At 36.0% G+C, this 14,741-nt stretch overlaps 1 protein-coding gene across 8 annotated transcripts in view; it reads left to right on the forward strand.

Moving 5' to 3' along the window:
- Stacl (Stac-like) overlaps positions 1 to 14,530 on the forward strand; it is a 963,585-nt gene extending 949,055 nt beyond the window's left edge. For all 8 annotated transcript variants that reach the window (XM_068358813.1, XM_068358785.1, XM_068358749.1 and 5 more), the window contains one exon: positions 10,252 to 14,530. In XM_068358813.1, the coding sequence (XP_068214914.1) occupies positions 10,252 to 10,353 (102 nt within the window). In that variant the 3' untranslated portion in view covers positions 10,354 to 14,530. The remainder of the gene's footprint in view (positions 1 to 10,251) is intronic.
- The last annotated feature ends 211 nt before the right edge of the window (positions 14,531 to 14,741 follow it).

A 14,741-nucleotide genomic window follows, 5' to 3' on the forward strand; every position in this document is an offset into this window, starting at 1 on the left:
ATTTTGCATGATCTTTTGTGCTTGAATTGGTCACAGTTATATAGTAGTGTAGATCCTGTTGTCCCTTTGAATGAGAATCTAGTCAACATAACTGATAGGCGTATCCCTTCTCGTGTGCTGAGGTACCGAGTGAAGGACAAACCGTGGTTCAATGATGATTGTAGACGTGCTTATTTGGAGAAGCAGGAGGCCTATCATCTTTGGAAGGGTTACAAATCAGATTTGACCTGGAATAACTATACTCCGCTTAGAGCTTTTGCTCAGAGAGTTTGCTTCAACTGAAAAGGAGTACAATTTAACCACAAAAGAAACCCTTTCTGGTACAACTCAGGAACATAAATGGTGGTCTACCCTTAAATCTGCACTCTTTGGTGTAGATGCAACAGTTCCTCCTTTACTTAAACCAGATGGCTCAATTACTCACTATCCAAAGGAAAAGGGAACCCTTTTGGCTGATGTTTTTGACCTGTTTACTGTAATGAAAAACTTGAACTTCCTCATTCCTGTTTTCCTGAGGCTAAACTGACTAGTTTAGCTTTTCGATCTCGTGAGATTAAAGCTATGTTGATGGACCTTTATGCTTATGGAGGTGTAGACCCAAATGGTATTTTTCCATTGTTTTTTTATAAAGACAGCAGATTTCTTAGCTCCAAAGTTATCTGTTATTTTGCGCAAGTTAGCAAGAAGAGGAGCTTTTAGCACTTGTTGGAGGATTGGAAATGTTACTCATCTATGTAAATGTGTTTGTGGTAGCTCAAGTCCCACTTATTACCGCCCAATTTCCATAACTCCCATATTATCTAAAGTTTTTGAACGTCTTCTGGCAAAACGTCTTAATAGGTTTGCTGAAAGTAATCATCTATACCCTAGTTTGCAATTTGGTTTGCGTAAAGGCCTTGGAGCATGTGATACCCTTCTTACAATCTCCAATGCTGTACAGAAATCCCTTGATTGTGGTCAGGAAGTTCGTATGATTGGCCTTGATTTTAGTGCTGCCTTTGACCGTGATAATCATGAGGCCCTTGTTTTCATACTCAAACACTTGGGAGTGGGTGGGTCGTTTCTTAGCATGATTATTGATTCTTTAAGTAATAGATCTCAAAGAGTTGTTGATGGGCACCATAGTGAGTATAGGAATGTGATATCTGGTGTTCCACAAGGTAGTGTTCTTGGCCCATTACTTTTCATAATAGATACACATGACATGTGGTTTGGCCTAGAAAACAAGCTTGTTGCATATGCAGATGAGCTACTCTCTTTGCATCAATTCCATCCCCTGAATGTAGATCTGGGTTTGGTGAATCCCTTAATAGAGATTTAGCTAAAATTAGTGCATGGTGCAAATTATGGGGTATGAAGTTGAATCCTAACAAAACTCAAAAGTATGATTGTAAGTAGTTCATGGACGGTGGCTCCTCAACATCCGGATCTCAGTATTGATGATGTTTCTTTAAATTTGTATGACTCTTTTAAAATTTTAGGTGCGATTCTCGACAGCACATTTACTTTTAAGAAACACATTAGGTCTGTGTCTTCTTCAATTGCACAAAAAATTGGCTTATTGAGAAAGTCTTTTAAGATTTTCGGTGATCAATCTATTCTGAAGAAGTGTTTTAATTCTTTCACTCTACCTTGTTTTGGGTATTGTTCTCCTGTCTGATCTTCAGCTGCTGATTCTCATCTTAATTTGTTGGGCAGAAACTTACGGTCTATTAAATTTCTTATTCCTGTTCTAGATATTAATCTTTGGCACCGTCGTTCAATTAGTTCATTATGCATGTTGCATAAGATTTTTCATAACTCTGACCATCCTTTACATTTAGATCTCCCTGGACAATTCCATCCTGTTCGTAATTCTAGGCAGACAGTTAATTCTAATAGTCAGGCCTTCTCCATCATGAGGCTCAATACTACACAGTAGTCTAGAAGTTTTATTCCAGCTGTTACCAAGTTGTGGAATGATCTTCCTAATCGGGTAGTTGTATCAGTAGAACTTCAAAAGTTTAAAGTTGGAATAAATGGTTTTATGTTGACCAGGCTGACATGAGTCTTTTTAGTTTGTATATGACACATCTGTTTTTGACGTTGTTGATAGTTTATATATAACATATCTGTTTAGACGTTGTTACTGTTTTAGAATGATTTATTGTTAACTTGTTCTCATCATTTATTTATTCCCTTATTTCCTTTCCTCACTGGGCTATTTTTCCCTATTGGAGCCCTTGGGCTTATAGCATCTTGCTTTTCCAACTAGGGTTATAGCTTGGCTAGTAATAATAATAATAATAATATGCATGAAGTGCAATTGATATCCGACGTTATAATTGGAAAAAACAAAAAGATTAATTCACTTGCACAATAAGTCACTAAAAGTCCATCTGGCAGCATTGCTATAATTATAAACAAACTATTCAGTTATTCACGGACATGACAGGTGGCAGCAGAAGTAATGTAGATATTAAAAATTAAAGGACATGGCTATTTTGGTACTTTCAAGTAACCTAGATCATATTAAGCCTTCGTAGTATTATAATATTTTCAAATGTATTTTAATAGCCAAAGTTTAAGCGGCCAAAGTTGAGCTTTTTGGCCTTCAAAGGGCCAACGTGCAAACTTGATTTACTGTCTTAGCAAATATATTAGGGGTATCTGGAGAAAAACGCAAAATCCTGAAAAATTCAAGGAGCTTCATATGGCAATGGAGACTTTATACGAAATATTTAGTTAAAATTACTCTTTCTTTCATAGATATAGGGTAATTAATAAAAGTATCTCAATAAGCAGAAAACGTTGATCCTTACCAGAAAATGCAGTATTCTTTCTGTTATTGTAAATTTTGATAAATATTACATTTTAATATCAAGCAAATTGTGAGCAATGACATCTGTAGACATTCCTTGAATCACATATAGTGCTGCTAAGTCACTGGAACTTCAGCCTTCTTCAGTGTGAGGTGAAACCTTGGACAAAAGAGTACACGTTTTAGTTTTCCTCTGACATTCCTTTTGTTTTACGTCTTTTTCTTTGTTTTTGAAAGAATTTCATCTTGCTAAAGAGGAAAAGACAATTAAAACCTCTCGCAACATACAGAAGAAGAAAATTAACTCTAATATTCGCGTCATATTGGCAATATTAGTGGGGTTAGTGAAGGAGAGAGACTAGAAAAAGACATAGGAGGACAAGGAGCCCAAAAAAGCAAGATACTATGCAAAGGGATCTTCATAATTGATTAAATTATGATAAAAATTCATAGTATTTTTTTATTAATGCCCAAAAAGGAGCATCAAATTCTCAATAACCATGATTTATTAATATTGTCTTTGTAGAAATGCAAAACATTTGAGTTTGACCTCTGACTTTCACTTGCTTTTACATTAGTTTTTCTTTGTTTCCACAAGAATTCAACATGGCAAAGAGGAAAAGACAATCTAAACATCTCGCTAACATACAGAAGAAGAAAATTTGCCCTAATATTCCTATAATATCGGCAATATTAGTGGAGTTAGTGAAGTAGGGAGAGAGAGAGAATAGGAAAAGAATGGAGGGACCTGGAGCCAGCAAGATATTGGACAAAGGAATCTTCATTTCTTTTTAAATTGTGATAATTAAGTTTAGGTGTATCAATACCCCAAACAGAAATATAATATTCATATTAATCAGGATTCATTAATGTTGTCTTTGTAAAAATACAAAGAAAAACTTCAAATTCTATCGATATTCTCCCTTAGATTTAAAGCTACAGCATCGAAATTTGGTATATTACTTAGAAAGACTTTATAGAACAATGAAAGGATGCCATTTTTTGATATTTTTTATTAATTTTTTTTCCTTTTTTCCCTTGATTTATAGGGTTAATTTTTTTAACAATGACAAAATTCATATCTAGTAAAAAAATGACGTAGCAAAAAAAAACTTCATTTGGTGGGAAGTCTGTATCACGTCTATATATGGTAGTAATCACAGGTCTTAATATTAAGTATGCAGGGAGGAGATAGAATTTGAAAGACACTTATTTTCAGTAAATCGCATAGGCGTCACAAAACCGAAGGTCAAAGGCAAATATCATATGCAGTTTGGAGATGTCCCAATTCACCTTTTTAAGTCCTGTCCTTAGGTGAATCCTGCTGATCACGCTCATGAACAATCGCCTCTGACTCCATGTTCACCTATGAATTCATGCAGTATGGTATGCATACGGTCTTTAGTTCCAGAGAACCGTAATGTTTGTATGCGCTCTTCAAATAGTGCTAATCTGTCGGGCCATACACGTTTGCACCCTCCCCTAAGGGACACTTTCAACTGGTCAAGTATGCTCACCTATTGTGCATACTAGTGTGCGCACGCTCGCTCATCTCTTGAAGCTACTTCCCTTGTTCAGGCACATTCATACAGACATGCTTCAGCATACAATAAGTCGCCATCACATGTAAATTACCCAATTATGGGCCCGTCAGAGGAGGAAACTTAACACTCAGTTCATAGGGTTTTGGCTCAGGAAAAGTTCACACAGGTTCAAAGTGATGCTTTTCGGACTCTTCTCTAATGTTTTGTTCACATAGCAGAGAAGGCAGTAATCAAACTACTTCTGTTACAAGTAGTTCAGATTATTGCTTACTCTAACAACTGGCTTGTTGGGCTAAGAAGAGAGAGCTATGCCTCACATATACAAATTAGGTCCTGTTAGTTCTTCAGGACATAAAATATGCTTCATGGTTAATTTAAAAAAATTAGGTTTCAGGAAGGATATTCAGTGGCTAGGCCTGCACTGAAACATAAAAGCCACATCAAGCCTCCTCCAGGTGCTAGCTGGAGAAGATCTTGGGACTCCTTCAGTTCACCACAATAATCAATCCAATTCTGAAGACCAGACTTGGTGTGGAGGAGAGCAGCTTGGAGGGCATGTAAAGACAGGCGATCTTAGTTACCCAGTCGCTGCAAAAGAATCATCGCCCCTTGGAACTCACAAAGGTCCCTCTCCATGTAAGTCCAGTTGATATCTCCCACAGTATTATTTTGTTATTATCATTACAAACTAGGCTATAACCCTAGTTGAAAAAGAAAGATGCTATAAGCCCAATGGCTCCAACGGGGAAAAATAGCCCAGTGAGAAAAGGAAACAGGTAAATAAATAAACTACAAGAGAAAAATAAACAATCAAAAGAAAATATTTCAAGGACAACAACAACATTAAATTAGATCCTTCACATATAAACCATAAAAACTTAAACAAAAAACAAGAGGAAAAGAACTAAGATAGAACAGCATGCCCAAGTGTACCCCCAGGCAAGAGAACTCTAATCCAAGACAGTGGAAGGCCATGGTACAGAGGCTATGGCACTACCCAAGACCAGAGAACAATAGTTTGATTTTGGAGTGTCCTCCTAGAAGAGCTGCTTATCATATCTTAAGTCTCATCTACCTTTACCAAGAGGAAAAGTACCCACTGAACCATTATGTTGTAGTAGTTAATTCCTTGAGCGAAGAAGAATTGTTTGGTAATCTCAGTGTTGTCAGGTGTACGAGGACAGAGAAGAATGTGGTAAGAATATGCCAGATTATTCGGTGTATGTGTAGGCACAGACTAAATTAGCCATAACCAGAGAGGAATCAATGTAGTACTGTATGACCAGTCAATGGACCCAATAACTCTGGCGGTAGTATCTCAACAGATGGCTTGTGCCCCGGCCAACCTACTACCTACAAGTATTCATGACCCTTTATACAGATACATCCAAGTCAGGCTGGGGAGGTCACTCTGGAGAGACCTGTGTGTTCAGCAAATGGTCCCTGCAATTTGCAGTGTTTCATATGAATGTATTGGAACTGATGGCAGTTTCTTGACTTTGGAGAAGCTCGACCTGTGAAGGACCTATCATATAAACATTTTCATAGAGAACTATTGTCTCAGGATGGGATAACCCTGCTTGAGAACTCTCAATGAATTGGTTCTTCCAAATATGAAGCTGCAATGGGAGGAGGACCTATCCCTCTCTCCGATTCACCTTTTGGGCTCCCTGTCCAGACAAATGACCTAAGACATGGAATGGACATAGGATCAGGGCTCGATCCACGAGATTATACCGAATGTCTGGATGGACTTGTTTGCAGCAAAAGAGAATCACAAATTTCCAATTTACATAGCTCCAAATGTGGATCCCAGGCAGTGGCAAGGGATGCCGTAAGCTTATACTGAAACAAATGGTCTTCGATTTATATGTTCCCTCCAGTGAGCATGATTTTGAAGGTTTTGAAGATCCTTCCAGAAATTCTGGGACAGCAGTGCTAGAGGCACTACAGTGGCCCAGCAGCCCATAGATCCCACTGCTTTTACAGCATCGAAAGCCAAAATCACACCCTCTTTGATCAGCACAGTTTTATGAGAGATTCGGAAATCGGAATATCTCCGCTTCCTCTTTTCTGACTCGGAACCTTCCCACCTGGATTTTCTCCCTTATTTATGGAAAAGAATTTTCCGCATGCAATGGGACATATGCGATGGAATATAAGAGGCCTTCGTCCACTAGATAATACCAGTCTGTATGGAAAGCATGGATGACCTTCGTTAAGGATAGGTCTCTATGCCAGATAACCCTGGACTTCTTACGTTTCTTTTTATCCCACCTTTGTGAAGAAAGGAAATTTAAGCTGTCTACAATATTATCATACAAATCTGCGTTGACAGAACCTCTCAAACAGGCCATTAACTTAGATTTAGACTAGGATATGTTTTACAAGATTACACACCCTTTTTAAATACAATGGCCATCCCTGGCCAACTCTTTCCGTGCCCTGGTCTCTCGATAGGGTATTTGAATTTTTGACAAAGTTAGATCATTCTAATGTTTCCCTCAAGGAATTACTTCATAAGGCTATTTTTCTAACTGCTTTAACTTTTGGAACAATAGTCAGCAAATTTGCAGCATTACATAGAAAACAGGAGTTCAACACCATCACTCCTGGCCACCTCTTGATTCTGACTCCTGGCCTCCAATTTATAACCAAAAATGAAAGGCCCCTTCAGAGGCGGGACCCTTTTTATATTGCAGCTTTACAGTCGAGGGATACCAACCTCTGTCCCGTATCTACACTGCAGGTATACCTGTAGAGATCCACATCTGCAGAAGGTAGTCTGTTGGTATAAACCCAGACCAATAAGCATCGTTTTACATAGCTTTTTGTATTCTAATGACTAGCCCCCCCCCCTCCTTCCCTAAAACTTATGAAGTCTTATGAATCGAGTATAATAGTGTAGTAGAGGAGTCCATACTAGTGACCAGGTAGCCTTAGCTCTGGTACCAGTGTTGGTTTTTGGCATTATCAGATGTATTTCAGCAAAAATGTTGGGTGACAGATTCAATAGAGCTTGGAATACATAGTTCTTCCTTATACTCATTAAGTCCATGCAGTGCACGTTCTTGCACTGACCATGGAGGGCAATATTTCTTTAAGTATCTTATTGTATTGGCTTCCTCATTCTAGCCATTCACAGTGGAAGTTCTTAAAGGACATGCAGCACCTCCCCCCAAAAAAGGTTATCTCTACATCAAAACCCCTTTATTAATCATTGGTTGTGAAGCATCATTAAGAGTTTTAAACAAATTCCCTCCCAAAAAATAAACTCGCCTTATATTCTAATTAGTGATGCCTCTCAATACTAAAGTCTCTGTATACGAATAATTCATGTTATGAAAAGAGATGAGAAGATTTTTTCACCTCATATTACGAAAAACCCCTCATAATAGGAAACGAGATTCGCCCGGCCGCTGAGAAAATAATTTCAAAATTCATGCTCCGCCAAACCGTAAACTCGCCTCCATCGTCCTGCTCTCCTATTGGTTATCTCCCTACCCTGATGCCAGTTACTGCCATAAGATCTTGCTATCCTAGTGGTTAGTGTTTTTCCCATCCTACATCTACATATTGGCGTTCCTCGGCTATTTCATTTCCGCAGTGCTATCATTCACATTGAATTTGTGTTGATTTCGCTTTCGTACTTATAGTTATTATGTTGCTTTATTCAACTCGTACTATATTAGCCACGGGTCCCAAGAATGTTGCTGGTGTTCAAGGAAAGAAGAAAAGGATGCTTTCTATGGAGACAAAGCTTGAGATAAAAAAAAATTATGAGGCTAGCACACACGTAAGTGTGATTGCTAAGAATAGGGCCGAAATCCATCGAAAATATAGGTATCAAACTTAAGCAGAAAGAAACCATCAAAACAGAAAATCACTGAGATAATAATCTGCCACAAGGCCAGCACCATTTTTCAGTGATCTTGCATGCGCTCAGGCTGAAGACGACGCAGGAGAAGGGACATCACAACAGGCACCCACCGAGTTCAAGGCTTCACACAAGTGGTTTGAAAAATTCAAGAGAAGGTCCAGTATTTATTCAATGGTACAGCATGGTGAGGCTGCCAGCTCAGACACGAAAGCGGCCAAAGCTTTTGTTAGACGTTTGATGAGTTGACTCTCATGAAAGGCTTCAGTCCACAGCAAGTCTTCAACTGTGACGAAGCTGGGCTTTTTTGGGAAAAAATGCCTCATCGGACCTACATCATGAAAAAGCTGCCCGGGCAAAAGCCTATGAAGGACAGGCTTACATTTGCGGTCTGTGCAAATGCCAGTAGGGATTGTAAGGCCAAGCCCCTACTGGTATATCATTCGGAGACTCCTCAAGCCTTCAAGTCCCACAAAGTGCTTAAGAGTAGAAGCTGGTGATGTGGAGGGCTAATGCAAAAGCTTGGGTAACTAGACTGTCCTTTTTCAGGCCGACTGTGAAAAAAATATTTGGAAGAAAAGCACCTCCCTCTGAAATGTCTGCTGGTATTTGACAACGCCGGTGCTCAACCTCTTGGCCTCGAGGAAGATATCCTTCTGGAGTATTCCTTTATCAAGGTTCTCTAGCTTCCACCTAACACCACCCATCTCCTCCTGCCCATAGACCAGCAAGTGATTTTGAACTTTAAGAAGCTCTATACATAAAATCTCTTAAGGAGATGTTTTGAAATCACCAACAGCACAAACCTCACCCTACATGAATTTTGGCACTCAGAAGCTCCATGGGCCTGGTTGTTGATGAGGAAGACATTAATGAGTTTCTCCCGGAGCACCAAGAGATGCTCATGACCGACGACCTGAAGGAGCTAGGGGCCATACAACTGAACATCGTTTGGGAACAGTTCTCTAGCATTGATGAGGAGGGGGACATATTTATGACTATAGCAATGGCAGAAATTAAGGAGATGCTATCTTATCCTAAAATGGCATATTTTGTAGAAAAGAAACACCCAAAAAAGGTTAGCGCATTTATTTTTTAACGAGGCCATTAGTAGGCCAAAGTGAAGGTCAAAGTGATCCGAAAAAACAGAAAAGTGGAAGTGAGGAAAAATTTGTGAATTTAGAAAGTAAGAAAATGTAAAGTAAATAATATAAAAAATTAGAAAGCAAAAAAATCAAAGAATTTTAATTTCAAGCTTTTCATAAAGTGAAGTTTTTTCTCTGCCATTGTTAATGTGTTTCATAAAGTGTTGATGCTTTCTGCCATTTGTCCTCCTCTTCTGTCACTTTTACTTTCGGACATTGCCTCCCTCAAAAGGTAAGATTCCTCATTTTCATTATTTTCCTTATGTCCCAAGAACTACTTCATTTACTGGTAGTAACGCTTAGGTTAGGTATTGAATGATTCAGATGTACATTATTTTGCTGTATTTCATTGTGGTTACTACAGTATAGCTGTATTATAAAATTTTAATCTTTTTTTTTGTTTTTTTTTGTAGGGCTTGGAACGAATTAGGCGATTTACATGTAAAACTCCCATCATCATATGGAAAAATCATTAAACGAAAACTACTCCGAAACAAATTAATTTCGTATCTAAAAGAGATTAATGTAGTGCTTAGAGATGTCGACATGCTCATTTGAAAATTTAAACCAATCTTCTCAATCATAAAATTCACCTTATATTGTAACAGTGCTTAAAAGGGCTTGCCTGTAGCACAAGGTGCATTGTCAACTTTTCAGTTGTATGTGTTACTGGTCTGTAACTGCCCCAAAAAGCACTATAATTAGTTTTCATATTTTTGTGCTTAAGCGGTAATTTAGTTTTATTTATAGGTTCCAAAATTCTTAATTTCATATTTCTAATTTGATTTTAAATCTTTACATTTTATCAATCCTGGTAATATACTAAAAGTGATTTAAAGATCGGATAAAACATATTTAATTGAAATTATTTTTCTCTTTCGGCAGATTGTGATCCAGATAGGAGAAGAGGTTGATGGCATGGTAATGATCCGCAATGGAGACAACCAGCAGGGTGTTTGTCCTCTCAAGTACTTGCAGGAAGCTTGATCTCAAAACCGTCACAATCAGAGGACTCCAAACATTCTCTATTGTAAAACAAGCGTGTTGTTTGCGCCATCTGATGTACTTGTTCACTGAAAATTATAGGCCATGCTCTGGCCCATAGACTGCAGTGGAAATGTGCATGGCAGTTCCATGCCATGCTAAGATATATGAATTAAGTGACGGCAAAATATTTGCATACAAATAGATACATCCCAGTCATATATACCAAAGTAGTGTATAAATATCCAGTGCATAGATGCAAAGAAGCATTTTCACTGGTATACACTTACACTTTTTAAGGCCAGAATACTCTTACAATAAGGCCCTTTTATTAGTAAGACTGGTTAAGTCAATAGAGCTTCATTTTTTTTTCATTTATGAGCCTAATTAATAAAGTGGTTTGAGGTCAAAGATTTTTGTCATGTCACCTATTGAACACATAGACAAGAATGTTTTTTTTCCTGCACACAGGTTTAATAATTACCATAATTCTAAACAAAAATATTTGGTCTTTTGTAAATGATGTAACTTTTTATAAGATCATCTTGTTTTCCAGTTCACCCCTGGCTTAGCATAAGTATAAAACAACAATGGCTTTTTAACTAAGGTACATATCAGTAAAGTTCTTGTGTTGCAGACTTATGAAAAATGTAGCTCAATAGACTTTGCTCTGTCTATATTTTATAATCCTACAACATGCTATTCATAAAGCAAGGTGTATCAGAAACAGGAAAGTGACATTATTTCATTTGAGATTCTTATAATTTTTGAAAGTCATATAAAATTCACTAACATAATGGTAAACGCAAGGCATCTTTTCTATGTAGATGACTGAAAGAAAGAGAAGTGGAGTTTGTCACTGTTCAGTACAATATTGAAATGTATTTATATGATACAGTAACTTGTTTTTAAGAGAAAAAACTTGTATCATAGTGGAGAATACAGCTGGATCCGTAGCTGTGTGAACATATACATTTTTATAGTCTTTATTATAGAACCTAAAGTAATACAAAATGCATGCAAATCAGATTCTTGCAGATTTGGTGCTTAAGACATTAGTAGCCTGCTAGATGGATGAAAAATCACTGTGACTAGAATAAGCTCATTAATGCTATATCACACAGAGATATCAAAGAAACCTTAATTAATCAAATTCTAGCATACCCCCATATCATTTGAGATTTTTACTTTATTTATTTTTTTTTTTTTTTTTGCAAAGTAATTCCAATAAGATTTATTGTCAATTTTTCAAAATGTATATCACATCAAATAAGCATTATATAAAGATTTAAATGAATACCGCAAAAGTGTATCCATAATTTGATTGTGTATGGTTTGTGGCATTAAGCATAAAAACCATCTGCAGGAAGAAAATTACAGAAATTTTTTTTTTTACTCTGCAAGGTTCTGTTGTAAGTTACAGATTTCATTAAAATTAAATAATGTACAGTACTGCAGTCTAATCTGTAATAAGATATAGAAGTCAAATATGTTAGCAAGCTTTACTTTTTTATTACTGGGGTTTTGGAATAGAATTTTTTTGCCTTATTGAATAACTTCACCAAAACAGTCTCATTTGATTGGCTTTTAAATGCTTATGAACTGCTAAATAGTTTCTGCATATAGTTTAATAGAATAGGATTTTACCAATTCAAATTTAGGTTGAAACTGTTACTTATTCTGAGAAGACAAAGGTAGAATTTGAATTTAATACAGTACAGTACTTGAAACTAACAATTGTGAAACTGACACAGGAAGCATGAAACTTACTTAAAATATGCCCAAAATGTATGCAATGTATTTTTTTGAAGAAATTCCTAATTATTGCATATTACCATGAAATTTGTCATTGAATTTTAAAGACCATTTTGCATTTGCCATTATGTTGACAAAAATTAAATCCAGACCTCTAGATAAAGATTTTACTTAAAACTAAATTTTGCTTTGTTTTAAAAGCAATCTATATTAAGATATACTGCTAAAATGTATATTCTCATATTCATACAAAACAGGTAACTATTTTCTTACATGCATACAGCCAAAGATATACAGTCTGTTGTATTACATGATATTATACTCCAGCAAAGACATTGTTTCTATGCACCCATAAACACAAGCATGTGAGCAAACATGTAAGAGTGCATACATATCGGTGTGGCTAGAAACTTACATTGGAACGGCTCAATCTGGAAAAGTGAGCTGATTTCTGGTCGAGTTTTACACCCCTATTTATCTGACATGTTATTTATAAAAGAAAACAAAAGGGTGATGACAAAACCAGTAACATTCATTCCTGAGCATTAGTTGTTGTTGTTGCTGTTGTTGTTATTGTTTAGCTCTTTTGCACATGACATATTCTCTGCACTTTTTTAAGGTGATCACAATACATGTTTGCACAATGGGAAATCTCCTAGACAAGTAGGTTTCCTTTCACTTGGAAGATAGAAAGCTTGCTAAGTTGCTCTCACGTACTACATACATGCAGCACCAGTGCCCTAAAGTGTCATTATCCCAGATCCAGAAATCCCTAAAGATATTCCTGAAATGCATAGCACTGAAAAACTTAGTGTAGTGCAGTATTTAATTTCTTGTAACATGAGTGAAATCCTGAAAATCTAAAATATTTGTAAAATGAATAAGCCCATGAAAAGGAAAAGTGCAACTCCGACAATTGTGAAAGTGAGTGAATAAAAAAAATGCAAACTTTCTACTTGTCTTTCATATGATTGCTATTTAAGACTGTATCCAAGTAAACTCAATATATTACTCTGTAACAACACAAATTTTATATGACCAAACACATTCAAGATGCAGTTTGAAAATGGCAGAAAAAATTATGTTTTCAGTCCTTCCAGTAGACATAATATATGAAATCATACAATGATGAAGTGTAATTAGGTTGTGATATATTGAAATTAATTTGAAGTTATAATGAAACATTGTTTCAGATGCTGTTGTAATATAATACTAGCTCTTATATAATATTCAGAAGCAGCCTAATTATCTATTCCATCCTTTACCCAGAATATATCGTAGTATTCTGGTTTAAATGTCACTTCATTACACTAATTTATGACATGCTAAAATGTTTACCTTTTTGTAGTTTCCTATCAGAGATAATTTTATTTTGAATCTGTTAATAGTATTAAGCACTTTTAGAATGTTTTTGGTCATTTATCACTGCTTTTATAACTCTGTAAGTAGTATTTACAAATTTCATGTGAAACTCTCTATCTTTACTGAATATTACATGCTTTACATCCAGAAATTCTTGTGCCTAATATGCTATTATTTATAAAGGCTTATAATTAAAAATATGGATTAACAAATATAAAAAATATTGTATCTACATTAATGTATTTTTAAAATGTATGTAAGCGTTTTAATATGATAAGCAGAAATTACACTGGGTATTAAAACTGTATAAATAGCATGCTATAAAGTTACGATTAGTATCCAAGCCAGGATTTACTGATAAATATATTAAATTGTTTTCTATGGTTAATGAGATGTAAAGTTAATTGTAATTTTCCTCAGATTTCTATATATATCAAATTCTTTATATTTCTAATAAAACCCGAATATTAGGAGTTGAAGCTATTGGTGAGATGAGAGATAAAGAAGGGCAGATTTATCATTAACTGTATTAGTCATATCACCCTGATCCCAGGTACAGTAGTTACCTAACTCTTTAAACTCTGACCTCTGATATAGTTGAACCTTCAATAAGTTGCCAGTATGTAGAGTGAAGATGCACTTTTAGTCTTCTTATACCCTCCCTCAGTTCCCGCCATTTCCCCCAAAACTTTTTTCTTACAGCCAGACATGTTGCAGCGGGAAATCTATTTTCAATACAATTCTAACAATTTTGCACTATCCTATTATTAAATGGAGTGTTATGGAAAGGCTTATAGCCTGTCTCCATTAACAAAGGCAAATCATTTTTGTTTTTTAAATCAACTGGCAATAATTGTATTTTTTTTCTTTTAATGCCTTTAGGGAAGGATCAGAGATTTGGTAATCCACAGTAGGATAACAATGCAATAAGGTTTATACTGTATTAACTTCTGTGGAAAAAAATATTTAATTTTCAGTAATATGTAAAATCAAATGAATGTTTGTATTAAGTTTCATTTATTCAATCCCTACTTCACTGAAAATTTTTAAATAAAGCAGACACAAATAATCTGGGTTTTGGAACCTTTGATGATGATGTTTAGAAGACAGTGAATGTGTTGAATGTTGTATGAACTTGCCTTTTAAGATTAAGATTCTCTAATCTAGGGTATAGTGCCATAGCCTCTGTACCATGGTCTTCCACTGTCTTGGGTTAGAGTTCTCTTGCTTGAGGGTACACTCGGGCACACTATTCTATCTTATTTCTCTTCCTC

The sequence above is a fragment of the Palaemon carinicauda genome, chromosome 2 (assembly GCF_036898095.1).
Source record: "Palaemon carinicauda isolate YSFRI2023 chromosome 2, ASM3689809v2, whole genome shotgun sequence".
Classification (NCBI taxonomy): Eukaryota; Metazoa; Arthropoda; class Malacostraca; order Decapoda; family Palaemonidae; genus Palaemon; species Palaemon carinicauda.